This window comes from Cavia porcellus, unplaced genomic scaffold (genome assembly GCF_034190915.1).
Source record: "Cavia porcellus strain 051 isolate PalLab524CR breed Dunkin Hartley unplaced genomic scaffold, mCavPor4.1 scaffold_32, whole genome shotgun sequence".
NCBI classification, from domain to species: Eukaryota; Metazoa; Chordata; class Mammalia; order Rodentia; family Caviidae; genus Cavia; species Cavia porcellus.
Window position 1 is genome coordinate 30,671,731 of NW_026947515.1, and position 24,862 is coordinate 30,696,592.

The window sequence follows — 24,862 nt, forward strand, 5'->3', positions numbered from 1 at the left end:
ACAGCCAGGCGTGAGCAATCGGCGACCGAGCGGCGGGGCGGGGCGAGGTAGGGCGGGACCTGCTCCTCCCGCGGTGCCGCGCACCTGCGTGCCGGGTGCGCCTGCGGCGGCTTTGGGTCGCAGACCGGAGGCGGCGGCCGGGTGAGTCGGAAGTCTGGGCAGGGCAGCGTCAGGCTGCCTTCCTTAAGGCCAGTGTACGACTTGAGGGGCCTCAAAGTGCCCGCGGGTACAATGCCCGGAGGCTAGCTCTTAAAGGCCTTCGCCTGTATGAGCAGGTGGAGTCCGCGGTCCAGGGCGCGGCTGGCATGCAGAGTTCTCTCCGCACCCAAAGAATCCTTAGTGCTTTTTAGTAGCGACAAAAAGATGCACCCTGCTATTTTCCCAGAAGGTTCATTATCATCCAGATGCTTTTATTTTAATATAAACGACACCTGAGGCTTGTTCCCTTTCCACGTTATCATTGCCTTATTTTTAATCCGAGCCGGTTTTCTCTGATATGGAATAAAGCTTGCAGTTGCAGTGTTTTTCCTTCCTACAGCCAAACTGACCTGTGTCCTAGAAATGTGAATTAATTTTTATGTTGTCCAAAATTAAGTTGAGAATAAATTTCCTACGAAAATATCAATCATGAGGCCTGATAAAAAATGTTTATAGACACCTTCCTGGTTGTATTCTCCAGTGTAATGTATGGTAGTTTGAGAATGTTTAGGGATGCAGCTCTGTGCAAGAACACTTGTCTAGCATGTATAGGGCCCAATGTATAACTCAGGTGCGCGTGCGCGCGCACGCGCGCGCACACACACAGACACACACACACACACACACACACGCACTGCTTTTGCCGTTGCTTGTGTTATGAGCTTCACCAGAGAACCAGCACTGTTCTATTTTAGGAGCCAGTGAACAAAGAGCAAAAGTCTCTGTATTTGAATATGGAGATAGACTTCTCCATTTTCATGTTAATAATAGGGGTTTCCTCTAATAAAACGAACCTAGCTGATATCAGAACTAAAAGAACATGTTAAGAATAGGACTGAGGAAGAAGCCACCACACATTCGTTTGTTTAGTTGGTTGACTGATTTGTTTTTAGAGACAGTCTCACTGTGTATCCCAGGCTTGTTTTAAACTCATGGTGACCCTCCTGCCCTAGCTTCCCCAGTGCTAAGATAACAGGTGTGTGCCACCATGCCTGGCTCACCATGTTTGTTTATAACTCTGGTTTCTCTACTAGGAAGAAGTCCCTGAACAGAGATCTTGTTATAGAAGTTCACACAAAATACTGAAATGTCAGGTTCCACAGCATTTAAGATGAGACTAGTTCATTTGGACTTTAAAGGAGCTCCACCAAAGGTCTCATATCTCGCGGAGGTAAGAACTTCCTTTTACCTCTTGAGAATCACCATTTGCCTCAGGTTACAGTCTACTGTTGCCAGCAGTAATCTATGGAAGTGGGCAGTTGTAAAACAACCACAAGGTCCAAGGTTGGGACAGGTGAAATGAACTTCATTTTTCCCACTTCCCCTCACAGAATGAGACAGAACCTCCAGGGTGGCACAAGAAACAAAAGACAAACCACAACCTCTTTTTTTGTGAGTTGAATTGTGACACACACACACCAGAAAGAGTTAAATGCAAATTTTAACCCTTGTACCTGCCAACATGTCCTTATTTAGAAAGGTCTGTGTATGTATAAGCAAGGTGAGTTGAGGTTGTACTGGATTACAGTGATCCTGAGTAAGAAGAAGAGAGTTCACCAGGCATGGTGGCACACACCTGTAATCTCAGCACTCAGAAGGCTGAGGCAGAAGGATCAGCCAGAACTGTGAGGAAAACTTATGGTCTTTTAAGCCACACAGTTTGTAATCAACAAAACTAGGAATCAGGTATACCCAAAATTGAATTCCAAAATTGAAATCAATGGGGCCATGGCCCCATCTAGGGTTAGCAAGTTGGCCCGAGATAGGGGAAAGAAAAAGGAACATTCCAGTGATGTTAAGATCAAAGGACTCAGAAATAGTCCCCAAATAGATGTCCTCCATAGCAAGAACCCTGAGGGAAGGTTTTACTGGCCCTGGTTTGAGGTGATTTCAAAGAGTCCCATGGGTGAGAGTTCTGGAGGTGCTCTGCAAGACCACGAGGCTCCCAGAAACATGTGACAGAACTTTCTTCTGGAAGAACGGAACCTCACAGTAAAGACAAAACTTGGGAGGTAAATCCACATTAAACTAAGTGCTTTAGCAGGGTTGAAGGAGAGAATGCTCTGATACCAGGGAGAGAGTTACAGAAGAGAAAGAGACAAATAAACCCTGCAGAAGTAGTAGCTCAGAGCCTGTAGAAGGTGCCTGGGGTGGTCCATCCATCCTGAACATAAGAACCTGTTCTTTGTTTTGTTTTGTTTTAATCAGTACCGGGGATTGAACTCGCGACTACCTGCTTGCAAGGCAGGTAGTTATTCCGCTGAGCTAAATCCCCAGCCCCTAGAACCTGTTCTTAAAATGTACAGCAGGTAGCATACGCCTGTGATCCCTTAACTCGGGAGGATAAGGCAGGAGGGTCACATGACATCTTTTAAATCAAACCAGGCTGGATTTTGGATTCATTCCCCCAGTACCACACACACACACACACACACACACAAATGTTGATCCCCGTCACATGGCAACCAGGAAATGCAGAGCCACCTGCTGCTCCTTCCCAGCTCCTGGTCCTGTGTGTCAAGAGTGCACTGCTGCCTGCTCTCCCACTTTTTGAGGCCAGTGTGCTGCTTCTCTTAGGCAGTGTGCCCCCCACGCACCCCAACCCCATCACCAGTATACAGTGCACATTCAAGGTTCAGAGTTCCCAGGAGAAGTAGGTATAGCAGCTGCCATCCAGCTTCACAAGCTGCAGAGGAAAAGTCCCCCTGCTGCTTTTGTTCAAATGGTGACATTTTCCTGACTCCCTCTCCGTCTCTCCCAGATCTTTCCGCTCTTCCGAGCTCTGGGTGCGAATGGCCTCCTCATTGAGTATGAAGACATGTTTCCTTACGAGGGCCACCTGAGTCAGTTGAGGGCCGTGCACGCATACAGGTATGGGTGTCACCTGGCAGTCACAGAGCAATCTGAGGGGTTCCAGGGCTCCGGGTGGGAAGGTGCAATCTTTAGATGTAGATGGAAGGGTTAGCAATGTGGGATGGGAATGTCCTGCCATCTTCTGAAATGAATGTCTTATAAAAGTTGATTGTGAGCAGACATGGTGGTGCACACCTGTTATCCCGGTTTTCCAAGGAGACTAAGGCAGGAGAATCACAAGTTCCAGCCCAGCCTGCGACACTTAGTGAGAGCCTGCCTCAAAAAATAAAAGTCCCTGGATGCAGCTAAGTGCAAAAGTCCAATATCACAACAAATCAATTAATTTAATTAATTATAAAAGTAAAACACATTATAAAAACAAGCATACTCACTGGAGAGTTTGGAAACATTTAAAAAAAGAAAAATAGCATCTACCAACCTCACTGGGAAGGCACAGTTTGCAGTTCAGCTTGTTGGTCTCTGCTCAGTGCAAGTCTACAGTGAGCTTACCTAGCCCTGGACTGGGCTCGAGTCAGGCCGCCAGCCAGACCTGGAATTGTGAGTGCAGGTCGAGGGGAGAAGGTGATAGAGGGGCCCAGGAAGGCTCATGCAGCACTCCCAGTCCAACTGCAGAGGCCCGAGGAGAAAGGGCTAAGGAGGGGAGCTGATAGATCCCCAAAGAAGAAATACCAGTGGCCAATAAGTGGCGCTCCTACTAGAACCATATATACAGTGCTGTTTGGACCACTGGTTGGGGGAAGCTTCTACCTGAGTGACAGTGACAGTGAGTGTGAGGAAAGGCAGCCCTGCTTGTGGTGGGACATCAGGACAGCCTGGCCCTGGTGGGCATCCGAGCTCTCCAGCCTGTCCACCCTCTCACCACAGCAAAGCAGGCTGAGCATCGGCAAGGGCAGCAGAGTGAGCTTGTGGGGTACTTACAGTGGGGTGCTTACTGTGGTACCTCTGCTCCATATGCACTTCTGTGATTTTTTTTTAGCAATAAACATACTTTGTCTTTCTTTCTTTCTTTTTTTTTTTTTTTTTTTTTTTTTGTCTTTTTCCTTTTTATCAGTACTGGGGATCGAACTCACGACTGCCTGCTTGCAGGGCAGGCGCTTATGCCGCTGAGCTAAATCCCCAGCCCCATAACTTTGTCTTTCAAAGGGAAAAAATTTCCTCTGAAGTTGAAAATAACTTTCTATGAATAATAAATGTATAGTGCTCGCTAAGAGATGGTTCACACACATGCAGAACCTAGAAATAGTTTTGTTTTGTTTTGTTTTGTTTTTTTAGTGACATTCATAAATGGCTACTCACAATGGTGCTTGTGAAGGTAATATGTAGAGCCATTTCCAGGACTGACCCCCATGCAGCACTGCTGGCCTAAGGGGGCCGAGCTCAGGTCAAGGGCTATGTGAAAGTGGCTGAGAGGTGCCTACACACGGGCCACCACCAACCCCTGTTCTGCAGCTTGTGCTGCTGTGAAGGCCAGGTCTGTGTAAAACTCAGACAACCTAGAGGCTCAGATCCCAGCCGGCTGCCTTCCCTGCAGCCTGCAGCCCATGGGGCTCAGCAGCATGAGGGTCTCTCACTTGTCCAGGAGGTGCTGAGCCTGAAGAGCAAGGACCAGGGAGAGTGGGAGGACTAAGCCGACTGGCTGGCACACGCTTCCTATGGTCTTTGTCTCCCCAGCCCCGCCGAAGTCACAGAAATCCTGCGTCTGGCCAGACTCAGTAAACTGGAGGTCGTTCCCTTGGTGCAGACGTTTGGACACATGGAGGTGAGGGGCATGGATGTGGGTCCAGATGCCCAGTTTATTCCTGAGCAGAGAGCTGGCACTGCACTGAGAGGCTACACTCTTGGAAGCCCACTCCCCACAAGCAGCCAGAGAGCACTTAGAGCAGGTCCAGCAGCCTGTGTGGAAGGGAAAGAAGGCTTCCGTTTTCTGTTTGAAAAAAGCCCAAGAATATTTTTCATGACTCGGTAGGCCAAGGCAGGGAGGTCATGTCTTGGTCACTTTCTCACTGTCCACAATCCCCAACAGTACACAGCTCAGTAATACACAAGGCCTGATGCTGCCATTTAAAGGAAGAGAGGCTTAGTTTGGCTCATGCTTGCAGTCCATGGTCAGCTGGTCCAGGGCAGGAATGGCCCAGGAGAGAGAGCAAAGGAAAGCAGTTCAGATCACAGCAGCCAGGAAGCAGAGAAGAAGGGAGGCTCTGAAAAGGGAACCCACCCCTCCTAGGCCACACCCCAGTACCCTGCCTCTCCAACCAGGACTACCATCTAACAGCCATCCATGATCCAGTCACCTTCCCAAAGCCTGCCTAGGCCTGCATAAGGCCCTTGGGGACACCTAGATATAAAGCCTAACATGTTGTTAGTTCAAGGCCAGCCCAGGATACACAGCATAATCATGTATCAAGTTAAAAAAAAAAAAAAAAGAACTGGGAAACAAATTCAGTGTTGATTTATTGGCTGTTAGGGTGCACAAATTCCTCTGCCTAACACTGAACTCCCTCAAGTTTACCAGAAGCCTTTCACTTACACTCGAGTCTTCACATCCAGAAGAAGGGTGCTTTTACTCCAAGCCCCAGGCTTGCCAGGCCTGCCCTCAGGCTCTCAGCCTGTCTTTTGGAATTCTCCCAAAAATCAGCCCACCCATATTTCCAGTAGGTTCTCCCTGCTACATTCCTCTATGTTCTGGTACTCTGGCTCCTAGCACCAGTGTCCTCTGTATTGCAAATCAGTGAGAGGTTTAGGTCCCCTGACACGATACTCCTCACCCTGTGGCATCATCGAACCCCCTCCCAGGCCCATAGCCCCCAGTTTCAGCCTTCTGGCTGCACTCACCAGTGCCCACCAAAGCCTGCCTTCTCTGGATAGCATTTAAGTCCAGCCCCTCTGGCAGGAAAGTTGCTGGCTTTCACAGCTCGGGGACCCTGGGGCAGGGCATCAGGGAGCAGCCCTTACCAAGAATTTCTGTGGCCACTCACAGGTAACCATTTTCAATTTGATGTCCACCTTTAGCTGACTTCCAGAGCCCTGAAGTGGCTGTCTTCCTTTTATGTACTTCTTTTGGGATGGGTTTGCCAACCTTTTCATGATGAAGTAGCCAGAAGGAGTGTTCACCACCAAATCTGAAAGAGAATAGAGCCTCCTGTCTTTCCAGTTTGTCACTCCTCCAATTAGAATGAGGAGGGAAAGAAGGCCTTTGAGAAACTAACAGGAAGCAGGTTGGGAAGTTGCTGCCTGCTGGGCAGCCTCCCTGCCTGCTCACAGCAGACTTCTAGAACCAACTTGGCAGTCCAAACAGAAACTGTCATGCGGGGAGCAGGAGCTGGGAGCCTTTGGCAAGCCTCATGGAGCAGTGGGCTCAGGCACCCCCTCAGCTCACCAGCCTCTCACGCCTCCCTGCAGTTTGTGCTGAAGCATTCAGCATTCGCGCACCTCCGGGAAGTGGCACTCTTCCCCAACACCCTCAACCCTCACAAGGCAGAGTCCCTGGCCCTGGTGAGCGCCATGATTGACCAGGTCCTAGGGCTGCACAAAGGCACCTGCTGGCTCCACATCGGGTGTGATGAGGTAGGTACCTTCATCCCACTTTGCAGCCCCTCCTCTTCAAGGTCACCTCCCATGCCAAAGTTTCTTGTAGGAAAACCCTCCAAATGCCAAAGAATAAAGAACCTTGCCAAAGGGCTGGCCCCAACCCATCCAGCTCCAGGAAAGGGTCATGGCCTGGTACAGAGGCAGGGGCCAGCAGAGCCAGAAAAAGCCTTGCTGTCCCTACAGGCACAGAGCCAGCCTGTCACAGGCACACGAGGCCTCAATATTTTGTTCCAGTCAAAGAAGGGGCACTGTGTACATGCTACTTTTAGATCCTAAAGCCCTCACTTTAGAGAGATGGTCCTTGGGGAATCAGGCAGTGTCCTCAGCCTCCCACCTTTCTGCCTCACTGCTTGGCTCCAGATGCACAGGCAAGACCTAGGGACACCAAGCCAGACTTCCGCAGGTCTGTAGCCCACTGGAACCTGAGCTAGACCTGCACGGGTAACAGTCAGCCCAAGGTTCCCTTTAGGAAAAGAGATTTGTATGTGTGTGTGCGCATGCACATGTGCGTGCTCTTAAAGTGTATCCTTCAGCAGCTCTCTGCTCATTTGGGGAGCTGTATGACTGTCATCATTATCCCCTGCAGGGCCCTCCTTCACCCCAGAAAGACCCTGTCCCAGCCCCTGCAGCCTTCCACCTGCCCTCTGTCTGGCCCTGCCTGGTCTGGATATTTCACTTAGTGGGGTCACACAATATCTGGTCTTCTGTTTTGGACTTCCTCGCTCAGAAATGTGTGCAGGACAGGGTCCATCGATATTGAAGCATGTGTCAGAAAGCCTGCTCGGGGTGGGATGTGAGTCTGTCCTCTCCTTGGAGCTGAGAGTCACAGGCCTGAGCCCCCACCCAGCCTCCTCTCTGCATTCCGCTACCTCAGACTCAGGACACAGTGTGGGGACTATGCCAGCTGAACCACCCACCTCTTCCTACAGGTCTACTACCTGGGTGAAGGGGAGACCTCTAAACAGTGGCTGCAGCAGGAGCAGAACAGCCAGGCCAAGCTGTGTCTGTCCCACATCTGGGCAGTGGCCAGCCATGTGCTGAGCCAGCACCCCAGCACAACACCCCTGGTGTGGGATGATATGCTGCGGGACATTCCCCAAGATCAGCTCGCAGGTGGGCCATGCAGGGCTCAGATGGGGACTTCTGCTGTGCCTGAGACCCGGATCTCAGGGTTGTGGGACTGAGCTTCCCACTAGACTTGCTTTTCATGTGTGCATGAGAAAGCCAGATCTGTGTCACTCCCCAAGTGACTGTCCATCTTGCAAAATGTGGGCTCATGGGCAGGAAGCCACCATGGCAGCATCAGTGCTCCAGCTTTGCTCGTGCTTTTTTTTTTTTTTTTTAAATCGTGAAACAGGATCTTGCTGTGCAGTTCAGGCTCACTGTATAGCTCAAGCTGGCCTTGAACTCACAGTGATCCTCTTGCCTCAGCCTTCTGAGTGCTGGGATGACAGGTGTGCACCTGGCTTCACCAGTGTTCTTTGTGGCTGGCCCTAAACTAGGGGGTTGTCCAGGGGCCTCTGAGGAGCACAGGAGCCCACTGGCTCCAAGAAGCTCCTGGGGCCTGATGAGATGGGCTGTTCCATTTCATGCCAGAAGAGTGCATCTGTGCCTCAGGGGCTCAGGGTGTGGCCTGGCGAGGACCCCCATTCACATTGTTGCCCTGTCCTCAGCATCTGGGGTGCCGCAGCTGGTGGAGCCCGTGCTCTGGGACTACAGTGCCGACCTAGATGTCAACTCCAAGGGTCAGTACCAGGCTGCCTCAGTCACTGCCTATGTGCCTAGATGGGCTGCCCCCTGCCCTGTGCCCCTGTGACCTTGGCTGCCTGGCCTGTAGGTGCAGCCAGTTGGGCAGCTCGGCTGACCAGGGTGTGGTAACAGCGTCACAGCTGCTGTCCTACTTTGCCCTTCTGCACTGCAGGCCCCACACAGGGTGGGGATGGGACTCTCCAGTGGGAAGCTTGTGCTCTTCCCTGTTCTCCAAGACATTTTCCCAACGAGCCAGCAAACCAAGGGCCGCTTGTGAAAAGCTGGACTGTCCTCTACTACATGTCAGCCCAGGGCTGTGGCCACTCCTCCGTGGGCCAGGACAGTGCATGATGTGGTCCCTCATGTAGGCTGTCTGCACAGAGCCACTCACCTGCCTGCTTTCCACACAGTCCTCCTGATGGAAAAGTACCGGGAGTGCGGCTTTCTGCGTCTGTGGGCAGCCAGTGCCTTCAAGGGGGCCACGGGAGCCAGCCAGGTCATACCCCCAGTTCAGCACCACCTTGGGAACCATGCACAGTGGCTACAGGTGGCAGACAGTGGGCCAGTGGATGCACTGCAGGGCATCATCTTGACCGGCTGGCAGAGGTGGGTTTGTGGGAGGCTGGTCCTGGGGTCGGGGAGCAGCTCCCCAGCCTGGCCGCAGCCTTCCCAGAGCTGGCCTCAGGATGTCTTGAGTAGGCCCTAAGTTCTGTGAGGACACCACCCATGCTCCCCACCAGACAGACCGTGTCTCGTGTAGCACAGGAGGACACAGGGTGGATGCTGGTCTTCTGCAGTTCACCTCACTTGGAAAATACGGCAGCGTACCAGTCTGTCCTCAGCCCACTCCACCTGGGTCCTGTCCTGTCTGTAGGTTCGACAGAGGCCAGGTTTTCAATGAAGCAGTGGAGGCAGGATCATGGTGGGGGGCTTCAGAAACCATCAGGGACTCCAGGATGTGACCACATGTGTGGCTGGAGCGTGGGGTCAGCTCCCAGCACCAGCGCATGTCCAGAAGCAGCAGCCAGTTCTGCAGAAGCTTCCAGGTGGCTCTGTCTACCACCAGGAAGATTCCCAAGCATCTCTTCTGTGGGCCTGGGGTTCACTGGGGCTAGACGACACCAAGACTGCCCCCATGAGCAGCACTTCTCTGTGCAGAGGACAGGAACCGGAGCCCCAGAGTTTGACTTCAGCATCTGAACGCATGCCCTTCTACCTGTCCCGCTTGCCACACCTGCAGCCACATCCATCTCCACCCAACTCGCAGCTGAGGCAGCTGAGTTTGGAGCAGGTGGAGGTATCCTGCCTGGCCTGGGGAGTCTTCCTCATGGGGCCTTGGGGAAAAGCATAAGTGTTGGCACAGCCACCAGGAGCAGAGGGAAGATGCTGAGGGAAGAGTGGAAGGTGGGGAAATTGTGGGCCACATGCAAAACATACAATATAGTTAATACGTGTAAGTAACAAAATTTCTTCTTTGTAACACAGGCATGTACAACCTTCAGCCTGAGGTTGGATGCAGGGGCCCCAGGACAGGAGCAAGAATGCCCTAGATTAGGGCACCTCTGTTGGCTGGGTGGGCCGAGGGCAACAGAGCTGAATGCCCCTTTCTGGGCACAGGTATGACCACTTCTCGGTGCTCTGCGAGCTGCTCCCCGTGGGCATCCCGTCCCTGGCTGCCTGTCTGCAGCTGCTCCTCCATGGTATGTCTGCCCATCTGGCATTGGCCCCAGCCTGCCTGTACCCAGGTCATCAAGTGTAGGCCCGAGCCAAACCAGAAAGTCAGAAGTCAGACTCATGGAAACTGCAGTGAAATGAGTGCTTCCTGGGATGTGGAAGAAGAGGCCACCAGCCACCTGTGTTGTGTAAATGTCCTGAGAGCCAGAAGGCAGCTTGAGTAGAACCAGCGACCCCTTTACTGGAAAGGCCCCTTAGCCAGCACTCTGAGGGAGCAGCTGGATCCAGCGTGGCTGAGCAGACAGAAAAGGCCTTGGTGAAGTCCACAGCACACAATCAAACCACACCATTGTAGGTGTGAGTCCATGCAGGCGGAAGTGTCTCAGGTCAGAGTAAGGACACAATGCCTGCAAACATGCTTAGCAAGGGCAGCGCTGTGCAGGGAGCCAGGGAAGGATGTGCAGAGGATGAGTCTTTGCTTTTCCCAGTTGTTGAACTGAACTATTGAAAATATTCAGAAAGGCTAGGAGGCAACAGCACACACGCCCTCCTACGTGTGCCCCGAGTGGGGAGCTGCAGATGGGGCTGTATTGGCTTCTGTGTCCCATTTTCAAGAGAACCAGTGGTTGCTCCTGCCCACTACAGAACTAGGACCCTCCTATCCTGCCACAGCCTCGGTGCTGACATGGTGCTGTCCATGCTGGCACCAGCTTGTTCCAGGAGCTCTGAAATGTCTCACTATTGAGACAGATTCATGAGCCTGGCCATCTGCAGAGGGAGCCCAGGGCTGGTCCAGGTGGTGGCCCTGCCAGAACACCATTGGCATTTCTGTTTTCCAACCTTTACAGTAATGAAAAGCAGCAGGGCTCACCTTGAGGTGGCCCTCGGATCAGCATACAGGGCTGGGCTGGGCTGGGCTGGGGCTCAGGCTCAGGCTCCCATCATCCTCTGCCTGAGGGCCTGAAGCCCCAGTCTGCCTGACCTACAGAACAAGTACTCGGCTTCCCTCCCTCCGACAGCTTCTGTCTGTGGTTGGTTTCAGGAGGATTTGCTGAGGATGTGAAATCGAGAGTGGAAAACCTCCTTGGGGTTTCAAGCCCAGGAGGAACAGATGCCGTAAGGTAACCAAGCCCTGCCCCATCAGTCCTGCCCCTGCCCGCCCCTGGGGACCACCAGTCTCAGCCTGGCTCTCTGGCAGTGTGGGAGCCAGCTCCTTCCCTGGCAGTGATGTTCACACCCTCGTCACACAAGTCAGCCTCCACCTGCGCAGCTCTGTAGACGCACTGCTGGAGAGGAACAGGTAAGCAGCCTCCACTCTCCCGCCAGTCTCTTTTACAAAGGCTTTCTAGGGAAAAGCAGTTTTCTTGTCTTTTGGGTTTTGCTTGTTTAACAGCATCTTGCTATATAGCCCAGGCTGGCCTCCAACTTGCAGTCCTCCTCTTTCAGCTTGCTGAGTGAGAAGTACAACTGTTTAAAATTTCTAAGCCAAGCACAGTGGTGCCATACATCTAACCCCAATGCTCAGGAAGGTAAAGCAGGAGGATCATGAGTTCAAAGCTATTCTGATGAATTCTGAGTTCAAGAACAGCCATAGTGAAACTCTTATCTCAAAAAAAACAAAAACTAAGTTTTCCCAGAGGTGTCACTGCAAAGCAACCATGGCATTAGCTGCTGTCGGCTAGCGCTCACCTGTCTATTTTGCCCCAGGTATGTGACTGGCTGGTTCAGCCCCTACCATCGCAGGCGGAAGCTCATCCACCCAGTCATGCTCCAGCACATCCAGCCCGAGGCACTCAGGTGAGCACCCCCGGATTCAGCTAAGACCTACTTCCCTGGGTCGCAGCCTCTGATGGACCCCATGCATTCCCTAACAAAGCTCAGGGTGCCTAGCCCAAGAGGAGAGCCTGGCCCACATACTCAGACAGGCCACTTGGGATCCACCTGGCCCTGCTGTACCCGAGACACCTTGGCCAAGAGCCCTTGTAGCTGGGGTCCTTGCTATCTCCCCTCCTCTCCTAGGTCAGGGTTGTAAGCTGAGCCTAACAGTGTGTGCCCCATGGCAGCAACATGCTGCCTACTGTGTGACAGTCCTTGTGCCACCAAGACAACTGTTTGCCAAGTGTAGAAGGCATTCTGGTCAGATGCTCAAGTGTGCCCAGTTCATTCACCTACTGGTCCCACTGGGTAGACTGAGGCATGGAGCAGCGCTGACCTGTGGGGCTAAGGACGTGTCATAGGGTCCCTGGCAAGCACTACAGTTCACAGCCCTGTCACCCGCAGCCTCCTGGGCAGGTGGGGTACCCTGGTGCAGCAGTTGGAGGTGGCGCTGCAATGCATCTTCTACCCCGACACCGTAGAGGAGTGGCTGGAGGAGAATGTGCACCCTAGTATGCAGCGGCTGCAGGGCCTGCTGCAGGACCTCACCGAGGCAGCCATACCCCTGCCACTGCCTCCCAGCCCTGCCGGGGATGTGGGTCAAGACCCCTGAGGGGCTCCTGCCATGGGCTGGGGGCTGTGCTCTTGGCCTAAGTGGGCTGAAGGGAGCTTTACATTCTGTGTCCTCCTGCTGCACCTGGACAAGGCCCAGGGCTCACAGTGCGGGCAATGGAAAACACCAAAGGAAAAGGCACACAGGACCTGTTTATGATGTGCATAGAGAACTTTTATTAATTCATCTGAAATAAAAATACTACCAGTTGCCAAGTCCCGCTAACAGAAACTTGAATCAGGTTTTTTGTCAGCTCCCTGGTTTGCAATTGAGGTCTCCCTCACTTGGAAATGAGCTCCAGCCCCAAAAGCCCTGCAGGGACGGCCCAGGAATGGACTCTTAGGCAGCTGCTCCTCCCTCAGATGAAGCATCTTCAGAGTGCACAGAGGCTGGATATGGTGGCACATACCTATAATCCTTGTTATCCAGGAGGCTGAGGCAGGAAGATCACAAGTTCAAGGCCAGGCTAGGCCACTTAGCAAGACTGAATAAAACTGAAAACATGGCTGGGGATGCACCTAAATGGTACAGCAGGCCTGCCTACATTTATAAGACCCTTGATTCAATCACCAGCATCATAAAGAATATGAGCCCACAGGCTGACGCACCAGACACCATTTGCTGTTCTTTTTAGGAAAGAAAAACATACCAGATTCGGCCATTTAACAGCTGGTGCTGGGCTGTACATTTAAAGCACATGTCCCGACTCAGGGCTAAGGGACATCTGCTTCCAAGCAGGAGGATCTGGCTTGCTCTTGCCAAGGTGCTAGCAGCCTCAGATCTGTACCTGGATAATGCTGTGGCTTCCCAGTGCTGCCTGGCTGTGCCTACAAATGTGCACAGCCTCAAGGGTGCTGACCAGGGACCGGGAGTCCATGGTTCTCAGGCCCACGTCCAGGCTGGCTCCCTGCTTCTGTGAGAGTGGCTGCAGCCAGAAGCAGGGTCTATGCCTACAGTTCCCAGGGCTCAGGGCTTGAGCAAGATCTCTGCAAGAGAGCACCCAGTCTTCAGACGCCAAGTGACCTCTTCTCTGCCCAGGCTGGGGTGGCAGGTTGGTGGTCCTCCTATGGCCAGCAACCATGCTCTAGTCTGGGGGACTATGATAAGCTCTGGGCAGGCACCTAGTCTGTTCATTTCCCTGGGGTCAGCAAGGCAGGTGTCCTTGAGGACAGGCAGCCTCTGAGTACTGCAGCCCCCACAGCCCATGGTGCCCTGGCATCTCACCGAGGGTCAGGTCCACCCTGACCACTGAAGACAGTCAACCAGGAAGGGTAGGACACACAATGTGCTGGCATCAGCAGCCAGAGGGACCTGGCCCTCCCCAACAGGCACACAGGCATCATAGTATTATGAATAGAACTCAATGCCAGAGCCCAGGGCTGACAAAGCCTCTGGATGTGGGCAGGGCAGGCCCTGGGCCCATGCTAGAGAAAAGTCTGCAGCGTCCTTTGTTTCACAGTCCCTGGGATGAGCCAGGCCATACGGTCCATCACCTCACATCCCACTCTGCTGGGCCAGGGTTGCTGTCCGGTTCTGAGAGGTGTGGTGACTGCTGAGTCCCTGGAAGAAGCATGTGCCTCCTGCATCTTAAAGTGCCCCCTGGCCATGAGCATGGCTCTGGGCAGAATGGAGCCAGAAGTGTGAACAGGCAGAGGCAGGCAGTCCATCCTCGCTACCCCAGGAGTCACAGGCAGACATCCAGGATGAGTCAGGAAACTTGTGGCTGGCTGCTGAGCTAAGACACCATTGGAAGCCCAGGCCAAGATATTGTGGATGGGGCCCACACACAGCCATGCTGGACCCGTCAGCTCTGGCTGCCAGGAATATCGGCCTCACTGTCACTGCTGTGGGACCGTTCTGAGGGACTCTCCAGGCGGTGCAGCTCCAGGAAGCTGGTGATGAGCTTAGCAATGGCCTCCACATCACTGGGACCAAGATGAAGTGCAGGGTATCTGTCACAGGGCATGCCTCACAGCGGCCAGCAAGTCCTTACCCCAACCTCACCCCTGAACACCCAACTGCAGCCTCGGGGCTTCCAGACTGGGCCCAGAATCTCTCATCCTGGCACTGCTTGCTCTAGCCCTCTGTGGGCAGCATGGCAGAGCTGCCTTTAGCACATATCTCCTTTCCCCCAGACCCTATTTCTCCCCAGTGCCCCAGATAAGGAGCAGTCTATAATGAGAGTCAGGTCAAGGTCCCACACTTCCCAAGTCTGGTCCTCTTACCTGCGGTGCCCCATGACTGCACTCTGGGTGAGAGGGTGGGAGAAGCCTGTTGAGAACCGCAGCACCACCATATATCCCTTCCCAAAGTACCGGACCTTCTCCTCCTCCACATTCACGTCCCGGATATCATTGAGCAGGACCACCACTGCAGGGATGTACAGGTCAGAAGCCACGGCCCCCTGGGCACACAGTGGCCCACCTGCATGGTCCCATGACCCTCCTCACTACCCACCTCCTCCCTGATAGGCTGATGCTCTGAAGAAACCTGCCCACAGCCCACCCCATAGGCCAGGGTGCATCTGGGGGACCCCATCACAGCACGTAATCTTGGACCCAAGCTGTGTCCCATTTCCCCCATCTGCACGGTATCCAGATTTCCAATCTCACCTTCGTCATGGCCTGCTCTAAAAAGGGTCAGCAGCTTCCTGTAGAGGCTGAATGTTTTCAAAATGACCTTCCCCGTGCTCTTGTTGAAGATGGCTTCCTAGAAATTGATGTGCACTGACTACACACAGACCTCCAAGGGAGGGCCCTGACCCCTACCCACACCAGAGTGGCCAACCAAGGGGCTTCCCAGTTAGAACCCCCAGAGCTGTCCACCACACCAGAACCCAGTGTCTGCCATCTGATCCCAGGACTCTCACGAGACATCAGGGCAAAACAGAGTGGTCAACAGAGCAAATGGCCTCTTCTCTTGGCATCGCGATGGGATGGCAGTGAGCCACATGAGGCAGAGAAGTGAGGAGTACAGGCCAGGTGGCTTCAAAGACTCCCAAGGGCAATGTAGGCAGGGAGAAGAGGCTGGCTACAGGAGGGGACACTCACCCCTCTACCCCAGCAGCCCCAGGAGTGCAGAGAATGTTGGTAAGAACAATCATCAGTAATTTCTGGCAGATTCCTGGGCCCAGGGATGACTACAGGCAATGTCCAGGGGCCAAGTCCAGCTATGTGGACCCTTTTACACTAGGACAAACACTCCAGGACAGGAACAAGGGCTCCACTTGCACAGCCTTACCTCCCAGTCCTCCAGATTCTGCACAGCCACAAACAGGCAGCCAGTGACATAGAAGAACTTCCATCCCAGACTATCTGCAGAAGACACAAGACACCAGCCCATGAGCAAAGATGCAAAGGCACCAACCCCAGCACAGCCTTTCCCCAGTGCTGGGCACAGGCCTCAGGAGCAACAGCCAAGGGCCAGACTACTCCTGCCCCTGGGAGTCTAGCTAGAGGCAGGGAGTGAGATGGAGAACTGAATCTGGCTCCTCCATTGCAGCAGGATCTCAGGCAATCACTAGAGCCTGGTTCAGAGAATATTTTATGACACGACAAACTGCCTGAGATCTGGAAGTGCAGGCCTGTAGGTAGCACACCACTGCAAGGTTGGCACTGGCCACCCCGAAGGCCATGCCACAATCACTCACAAAGAAGTTCTTCCAAACAGGTGAGGAAACTGAGGAGAGACAGTCTTTTACCTCCACTGTAGTAGGCAGCAGCCAACCCAGTCGACAGGATGCCTGTGGGAAGATGGGAAGCACACTGTGGTGAGGGCCAGTAGATGCTCCCATCTGGAGAAAGCTGTGTTCTGGGGCACAGCGGGCAAAGACCTTCCATGTAGTGCAGGGAAAACAGCCAGCGCATTTGTACAAACTTCAGTGCACATGACTGGAGTTCTCCAGAAACCCATAAAGTAGCCAGAGACAGTTATCACTCCCACAGCAAAGAAGACCACACAGAGAGCCACACAGCACCGCGTGCAGGAGGCTACAGAGTGCCCAGAGACACAGCTACTTCAGGGAGGGCCAGCACCACACCCGCAGTAAATGCCGCAAGGCTGCCCCAAGGGCACAAGCCCTCCCAGAGACCAGCAAAGCGGGGGCGGTGGAAGTCAGGAAGTGATGTGGACTAGAGAAGGGGTCTGAAACAGGAAAAAGGAAGACAGGAACCAACCAACACCCACCACACAGACCAGAGTATCAAAGCAAGTTTTACACACTATAGTGACCTCAGGGGCGGAAAAAGGAGGAAGAAAAACACTGTGTTAAAGAAAAAGTATCTGTAAGCCCTTGTAGGTAGGAGAAAAATCTGACTAAAAAAAAAAAAAAAAAAGGTTTCCTTTGGGGTAGAACAGAAGAGGAACTGGTTCAATTTGTTTTCATCATTTTAAGGCTTTTCTTTTAGGAGAACATTTAGAAAGTCTTACCAACTAAGAGGGACCACGACCGGATGCCTGGAGCCCTCTTCAGATGGAGAAAGGAGCTGGTGCGGGTCTCCACCTGCATGTACATCCTGGAAAGTGTCTGCACTGGCTGTGGACAGCGGTGACAGGGTCAGACACAGCTGGAGGCAAGGCACACAGGCGGGCCTCACCTGGCTTCCTTTCTGAGCCTTCCGGTGCTCCGTTATGCAGGCCGCCATGGGGTCGCACCGCCCACCCAGCCTGCGCTGGCCTCGTCCTTCCCTGCCTGACCGTCCTACCTGGAAACCTTAGCCTTGCCAAAGCCATTGGTCCCCAGCAACCCTCAAACTCCCGGCACGGTGACCCACCGGAACCCCTTGTCCCCTATGGTGCCCTCCTTTAAAAAAGGGAATCGAAAGTCCCATGTGGCTGAGGCCGCTGTCGGGACAGAAAGCAGCTCGCTCTCTGCTCTCCCATCATAGCTGGGCCCACACCTGCAGGGCGGCAGCGAGGCGGGAAGCTGCTATGCCCGCATGCTGACTCCCGGAGACTGCACCGATGGCGCCCAGGACAGCCAACACTCAAGTGGCGACTGGAAAACTCAACAATGAACCCGAGAGCCATGACTGCGACCCTCCGCCGACAGCTGAAGACTCCACGAACGCCCCCGCCCCACGCACAGCACTGCGCAAACACACACCCATTCGCACACACACCCGCCGGCCGCGTCTGCTCAGCCCTCTGCGGCCCAGCGCGCTGGGAGGACAGCCGGTGGAGACCACCACCTGCGCAGGTGGGCCAGTACGAGTGCCGGGCCGCACGTCCCACCGGATGCCCGCACCTGCACCGCCGTTGAGGGACCGGGTCTGCGAGGAGGCGGGGCGGGGACCGGCCGCGCGGGCTTCCGGGTTTGGCAACCCAGACGCAGGAACTTCCGGGGTTGGGCGGTGCCGCAATGACTTCTGGGTGGGCGGGGCCTCGAGGGCTTTTGGACTAGGCGCGAGGGCTGCCGCCCCGGGTCCAGCGACTCGCAACCCCGGCCCACTCCGAGGCGCGGCGGAAGCAGCGCTCGGGGCTACAGGGAGATGTCTCTGTGAGCAGAAAAGGTTAGGGTAAATCCGGAGGACCTGCGGGCGAGAGAGTAAGAGATCACCGACCGCGACCGACGTGGTTCATGGCATGGCTCCGGGCAGGCTGTGTGCAGTGCTGGTTGCTGCAGATGTTATTTTTGTTTTTCCAGTTTTTTAAAATCTATTACTGTGTGGTTCATATTTTAATAAGATATTAGCAAGACTGCGTAATGTTACCGTTTTTAACATGCTGAGCCTGGTTGTGTACGCTTGTAATCCCATCTATTCAAGAGGTCGAGGCAGGAAGATGGCAAATTACAGGCAGCCTGGACAATGTAGCAAGACTACCCCAAAACTAAAAACAAACCCAAAAAAAGTGTAAAGAGTTGGCTGTATGAAGCTCAGTAATAAAGTGCTTTCCTTGTGCAGGTTCAATCCCAGTGCCGTAAAAAATGTATATACATATATACTGCTATGGTGACCAGAAACACCAAAACAACACCCAGGATTGGGAATCAGATTTATCTCCACGATAAACTGGGTCATTCCCTGAACATCAGGCCCCAATCTCTGGTAGCCTAGGGCTTTTATATAATGTACAAGCAGGAGGTACCAAGGCAAGACAGGTCAGCCTGGAAGTTCTGATTTGCAGAATGAGATCATCAATTACAAGAATAATTAAGGATCATCAGTTTATGAACCTTGGTACAATGGTACAGTCGGGTATCCTGCATGTTTGGTTGCAGCTCCTGTGGTTACAGGGGTCAAGAAAGTAATTACAAAGCCGTGGAGCAGTTACAGAGGTAGGTACTTTCAAAAGACCGAAGGGGTTTTTTGTTTTGTTTTTGTTTTCGTTTTTGTCTTTTTTGAGGCAGGGTCTCACTGTGCAGTTCAGGCTGGCCTTGAACTCACTTGTTAGCCCAGGCTGGCCTCGACCTGGCAGCAATCCTCCTGCCTCAGCCTCCTGAGTGCTGGTAGTAGGGCGTGTGACACCACACCCATCTTTTTTTTTTTTTTTTTTTTTTTTGGTCTTTTTCCTTTTTATGGGTACCAGGGATTGAACTCACAACTGCCTGCTTGGAAGACAGGCGCTTATGCCGCTGAGCTAAATCCCCAGCCCCTCCACACCCATCTTAAGAACAATTTTTACAAAGAACAGTTTCTTGGGGCTGGGGATTTAGCTCAGCGGCATAAGTGCCTGCCTTGCAAGTGTGCAGTTGTAAGTTCGACCTGATACCAAAAAAAAGAACAATTTCTCTTGTACAGTTTTTCCCTTTCAATGTCGGCATGTATAACTCTACATTTTACCTTTATAGCACATTATAAGGAAACTCAGAGGACTGGTATGCGCTTGGTTTAGCAGACACAAGGCTTTGCTCCATCTCTGACACCTAAAGAAAAATGAGATGACCTTACTACCTGTCAGCCTCTTTGAGATCTCTGTACTGATAGTTCTCAAACCCAAGCTTGTGTCAGGTCACACAGAGGGTGTGTTAAAATGCAGACTGTACCCCTGTGCCCAGTTCTGATTCAGTGGGCCTGGGTCTCGCTCTGGGAGATACATATATATCTATATACAGTTTTTTAAAAAAAGAGAAGAGTCTCACCATGTATTCCATGCTGGTTTTAAACTCACTATGGAGCCCAGGCTCCCTCAAATTCACGGTGATCCTCCTGCTTCAGCTTCCCAAATGCTAGGCTCACAGGGGTGTGCCTCCGCGCCCAGCTCTGGGAGTCACACTTTAGAACCTAGGCTCTAAACGGTAGCAAAAATTGTAACTGGGGGATAAGCTAACTCTTCCATCTTCATCTGCTCTCAGCTGATTTTAAAATCAACTAACAGGTCCCATTGCTGACCAGTATATTAGTCTCCAGCTTGCCTTACTATGGATGACCCCACTGACTGAAGTCACCTGAGGGTTAGAGCTCTTCTGGGCAAGAAGATGCCTTTTGTCACTGGAGAAAACTTCCTTTTGTTTTTGTTCTCCTCCCTCCTGGGTTTTAAAGATCAGTTGGGAAAGGAAATAGTGACAGGAGTCAAGACTTTCTCATCAGCAAATTTCCTTTTTTGTAGTTGGATACACTACTCCTTTCTCAGTAGTTAATAGTACATTGGGAGGCTGAGGCAGAAGGGTCACTGTGACCTCACGGCCAGTGTGCACTACATATTGAGACCCTGTCTCACCCAAACAAAAGAGCCAGGCATGGTGGCACACTCCTTTAATCCCAGCACTCAGAAGGGTTTAGCTGCTCAGCTAAACCCCCAGCCCCTATCTTAAGTATCTTGAATGTATGTATTTTTTTCTTTTCCCTTTCTTCTATCCCCCATCCCAATTTTTCTTCCTTTTAAACCCTTGCTTTGCATTTTATAGTATCTATTGTACATTTTGAATTTACTTACTCTTTCAGCTTCTCACACTGGGGAGAAAATACAATGTTTGCACATGTGCATTTGGTTTATTTCACTTATGAGTGCGGTCTCAAGTTATATCCATTTACCTATAAAGTCTCCAGTCTATCCTTGATGGCTCCATTGTATAAAAACACCACATCTTTTTTATCCATTCCTCAGTTGATGGGCATTTGGGTTATTTCCAAGATCTAGGTATTACAACTTGTGCTGTTATAAACATGGGTGCACATATATGACTTTGATAGGATGTTTTTAATTCTTTTTGGAAGCTACAGAAGAGGAATAACTGAGTTAAATGGAACCTCTATTCCTAGTTTTTGAGGAATCTCCACACTGATTTCTACCATGGTTGCACCTGTCTGCATTCCTACCAACCATGGAGAAGGGTTCCTTTTCCCCCACAGCCCTGCCAGCATTTGTTATTAGTTGATTTCTTGATGACAGCCATTCTTTCTGGAGTGAGATGGCATCTCTGTGCTGTTTTAATTTGCATGTCTCGGATGACCAATGATGTTGAACATTTTCTCATATATTTATTTTCCATTTGTATTTCTTCATCTGAGAAGTGTATATTCATCTCAGATGCCCATTTTGGATTGGGTCTTTGAATTTGGGGTTTTTTTTTTTCAGTTCTTCGTACGTTCTAGAAAGAAGCTCTTTGTCTGAAGGACAACTAGCCAAAATGTTTTTCCCACTCTGTGGGTTTTCTTTTTACTCCATTGGTAATTTCTTTGGTTGACACCACTTACTCTTTTTTTTTTTTTTTTTGTCTTTTTGAGACAGGGTCTCGCTATGCAGTTCAGGCTGGACTTGAGCTCACTTTGTAGCCCAGGATGGTCTCAAACTCGCAATGATCCTCCTGCCTGAGCCTCCTGACTGCTGGAATTTCACGCCACGCCTGGCTGACACCACTTACTCTTACGAAGTTTTATTGTAACAACCATCCTGACTCATTGTCAAGTGACTATGTTTAGGGAGTTTGGGTTTTTTTTTTTTTTTACAACTTCTTTATTATTTGATTACATTCATTTTAGAAAAATGTATAGATGCAGAAATATGCAAAGAAAATAAACAATTACCCAGGATCCTTTCCTTAAATATAATGAAAAATTTTATTTTATTTTATTTTTGTCTTTTTCATTTTTATCGGTACCGGGGATCGAACTCACGACCACCTGCTTGCAAGGCAGGTGGTTATGCCGCTGAGCTAAATCCCCAGCCCTGAAAGATTTTATATATTCTAGTTTTTTTGTACATTTATATGGTATTTTAAAACAAAACTAGTATTACAAAATGCTTTACCTTTTAAAAATTTTTATTGTACAGATGCTATTTCTTTTGAGTATTAAATCTGTGAAAACATGATGTTCAGTTGACAGCTTCACTATCTACCCATAGATAAATCATCCTTTACCTCCAACTGTTGGACATTGCAATTATTTTGAATACTTGCTATTATAAGTAACCCTGTTAAATACCTTCCTTTATATATAGCTCTTTGTATGGATTCTGGCACATTTTTTAAAAGATAAATTCCAGGGGCTGGAGGTTTAGCTCAGCAGCATAAGCACCTGCCTTGCAAGCAGGCAGTCATGAGTTCAATCTCCGGTACCGATAAAAAGGAAAAAGACAAAAAAAAAAAAAAAAAGATAAATTCCTATGAGTGATCAACAGTACATACAGATTTTTGGGGCTGGGGATTTAGCTCAGCAGCATAAGCACCTGCCTTGCAAGCAGGCAGTCGTGAGTTCGATCCCTGGTACCAATAAAAACGAAAAAGACAAAAAAAAAAAAAAAAAAAACAGTACATACAGATTTTTAAGTTTTCAGAGGCATTTTAGCAAACCTCCCTTGAGAAAGACAGTTATGGTCACACAAATAAACAGAGTCCTATTTCTTCCTCGCATTCCCTGGCAAAAGTCTTCAGTCCTTATTATGGTAAATAATAGGAGTAGAAGAGACTGCTTAAGATTCCGGCCACATGTGCTGTCTGTCTGCTTTTCCTCCCTGTCCTCAGCCTAGGTCTTTCTGGCAGAGTCTTTCTGCACTGTCTTGTCTCACTTACCACAGGTCTTCTTTTGCAGACAAAGACATAAAAGCTGCATGTCTTTCCTACTTTTTTTTCCTTTTAAATCAAGTAAAATTCCCCACCCCCTTTTGTATTGGCAATCAAACTCAGGACCTTGCACTTGCCAGGCAGGCACTTGTGCAACTGAGTTATATCCCCTGCCCTAGTAAATTCTCACAATGATTAAAACTAGAAAGTCTGTTCTTCTAGGCACCTGTGTTGTTTTAGCGCCTCGGTAATAAACCGAAAATTGAGCCATATTCCTCAAGTGATGGTGGGATTCCGACCATTCTGTGGGCCCTGTCTGAGGAATGGTAGTGAGGGGTAAACTTCAGCTGTATTTTTTTTCTGGATCTTTAAAACCTAGTCAGGGTTGGGGATATAGCTCAGCACCACATGCCTATCTGGAAAGCACAAAGTCCCGAATTCAATTCCCAGTACCACCTGTCTCCAGGTGCAGTGCAGGACTGGAGGTAGCCTCAGGACCTAACCACCCAGCCCTGTCATGTGTCTCACTCCGGCCCTGCGACCTCAAGGGACTTCTACCTTCAGTGACTCCTCTCTCTCTCTGACATTTGCACTTCTAAAAGTGACTCCTCTCTTGTCTGTGTTTTCTTCTGGCCACCCAGCCAGGGCCCAGGGCCATCACCTTGATGCCTGATCACACAGGAGCAGGCCTCGCCCGTGCTTCTGGGCAGGCTGTCCTCGCTGGATGTGTGCTACAGGGTGGGCTGGGCAGCCGCTCGCATCACCCGCCTCACGCAGGGAGTTTGGCGATAAACTGTTGTGCTCTGGGAAGTGCCACAAGGGGGCGCTCCTCTACACCCAGGCCTGGGAGCTCGGCCTCTGAGATGTACTTGGTACTGCAGAGAACACAGGATGCCGAGCCAGGATCAAGGCCGCCTCTCAGAGTCCTTCCTCTGCCGCGGCAGACAGGAGCAGGGGCCCGGGTGCCCTTGGCACCAGCACCCCACTTACTTGTCATTTAAGAGACGTGGTGACACAATGAGTTTACTTTTCTCTGTCAGCTGGGGGAGGCAGACCACTAAGATGATGGGTGATAGAACTGTGGGGGACCGGCAGCAGCTGAAAAGATAAGAAGTATGAAATATAAATGACCTTTATTTTGAGAATGCAGAGAGAGACACCCCCGGTCCCCTGGGGCACGGCATCTCCACCCCGGGGTCCGCGATCTCTGCGTGGAACACATGGAGTGAAGCACATAAGTAGCCTCGGTTTGGGGTGGAACCTAAGGGGGCATTAGGGATGTACAGGTAGCCCACTGGTCTTTGTTTGGCGCCATAGGTAAATTCCTAGGGGTAGGGGAGGTGGAAGCTCTTTGGCTTTACCGGCTACAGTGTCCTGTCTGGGCCAAAACTCTTTCATATCCCGTCTTATGATTATTATTATGAAAAGGGGCAAAGATTTCTCTCTTTAATTGCTTCCTGCTGGCAGAGGGTGCTGTACTGGGGTCTAGGGGAGTCGACAGGATGATGGTTGATGCCCAGGTAGAAGCTGGTGTCAGGTGTTTTAGCCAGGACAACTTCACTGGTGAATGCACGTATGTTAGACCGGAAAAACAAAGAGACAAGATGTTAATGAGGAGGCATGGCACTGTCATATTTAAGGACGCAGGTGAGGTAGAAGGAAAGATGCTTTTGATTTAGACATGTCATTATATCAGGACCATGTTGAGGTCCTGCATGATAAGGCAGAAGACCTGTGTGGGGTAAGAGCGGGTGACTTAAGGGCAAGATGACAGGGTGCAGGGTGATGTCCGTACATCCAAGAAATATTGAGTGGGAACAGGAAATGTGACTCAGGCTACTGGGTCACAGGGAGTAGCACTTGCATGGTTTTGAACTGTATGTTCGGTACAAGCTCGTGTTCTCTAAAATCAAAGAATGAAGTTTAGGAACAATGGAGGTTAAGAGCAGAATATATTTATTGAGAGAAAGAAAGCTTTTGTCTGAGGGACAGAAAGTGTCCCAAGCAGGTTGCTAAAGACTCTGTCTTTTCTAAGAGTAAAATCATGGGGTGAGATGGTTTAACGTTGGGAAAAAGTGAACTTACCAGGTGGGCATAAGGTGGGACAGAATTATGACTAACAAGATTAATTGCTCAGGTAAAACTGATTAAATTGGGGACAAACAGGGAAGTGAGTCTCGTAGAAAGCTGCGTTCTTACAGAACAGTAACTCTTCCCTAGGGGGTTGGGACTGTTCGGAACCTAAGGGGGCATTAGGGATGCACAGGTAGCCCATTGGTCTTAGTTTGGCACCAGAGGCAATTCCTAAGGGTGGGGGAGATAGGAGCTTCCTGGCTTTACCGGCTACA

The 24,862-nt window shown here is 51.1% G+C and overlaps 2 protein-coding genes across 7 annotated transcripts; one reads left to right on the forward strand and one right to left on the reverse strand.

Annotated features, from left to right (window-relative positions):
* Window positions 1-2: 2 nt before the first annotated feature.
* On the forward strand, window positions 3-12,802 carry Hexd (hexosaminidase D). The gene is made up of 13 exons (XM_003464915.5): window positions 3-141; window positions 1,233-1,369; window positions 2,960-3,069; window positions 4,744-4,831; window positions 6,472-6,636; window positions 7,590-7,773; window positions 8,334-8,405; window positions 8,820-9,015; window positions 10,027-10,109; window positions 11,126-11,204; window positions 11,282-11,383; window positions 11,791-11,880; window positions 12,364-12,802. Exons 2-13 carry the CDS (start codon window positions 1,286-1,288, stop codon window positions 12,569-12,571), a joined length of 1,461 nt encoding a protein of 486 aa, XP_003464963.1. The 5' UTR covers window positions 3-141; window positions 1,233-1,285; the 3' UTR covers window positions 12,572-12,802.
* On the reverse strand, window positions 12,724-17,914 carry LOC100716140 (cytochrome b-245 chaperone 1). 6 transcript variants are annotated; one of them, XM_063242326.1, is made up of 7 exons: window positions 17,817-17,914; window positions 17,000-17,105; window positions 16,272-16,313; window positions 15,812-15,885; window positions 15,184-15,280; window positions 14,797-14,941; window positions 12,724-14,523 (listed from the first exon to the last, which is right to left on the reverse strand). In XM_063242326.1, exons 2-7 carry the CDS (start codon window positions 17,082-17,084, stop codon window positions 14,376-14,378), a joined length of 591 nt encoding a protein of 196 aa, XP_063098396.1. In that variant the 5' UTR covers window positions 17,085-17,105; window positions 17,817-17,914; the 3' UTR covers window positions 12,724-14,375. The 6 variants fall into 6 exon arrangements, with proteins under 6 accessions (XP_063098396.1, XP_063098397.1, XP_003464881.1 ...); XM_063242327.1 differs by having other exon boundaries at window positions 17,761-17,878; XM_003464833.5 differs by having other exon boundaries at window positions 12,724-14,496; window positions 17,692-17,850.
* Between the last annotated feature and the right edge of the window lie 6,948 nt (window positions 17,915-24,862).

Excerpts from the sequence above, each read along its gene's own strand:
- LOC100716140 (XM_063242326.1), bottom strand. The coding sequence starts at position 17,084 with ATGTACATGCAGGTGGAGACCCGCACCAGCTCCTTTCTCCATCTGAAG. Across the intron at positions 15,886-16,271 it reads TGCTGCCTACTACAGTGGAG|ATAGTCTGGGATGGAAGTTC; the intron begins GTAAAAGACTGT and ends TGTCTTCTGCAG. Across the intron at positions 14,524-14,796 it reads GCAGTCATGGGGCACCGCAG|ATACCCTGCACTTCATCTTG; the intron begins GTAAGAGGACCA and ends GCCCTGTGACAG.
- Hexd (XM_003464915.5), top strand. The coding sequence starts at position 1,286 with ATGTCAGGTTCCACAGCATTTAAGATGAGACTAGTTCATTTGGACTTT. Across the intron at positions 8,406-8,819 it reads CCTAGATGTCAACTCCAAGG|TCCTCCTGATGGAAAAGTAC; the intron begins GTCAGTACCAGG and ends CTTTCCACACAG. Across the intron at positions 11,881-12,363 it reads ATCCAGCCCGAGGCACTCAG|CCTCCTGGGCAGGTGGGGTA; the intron begins GTGAGCACCCCC and ends TGTCACCCGCAG.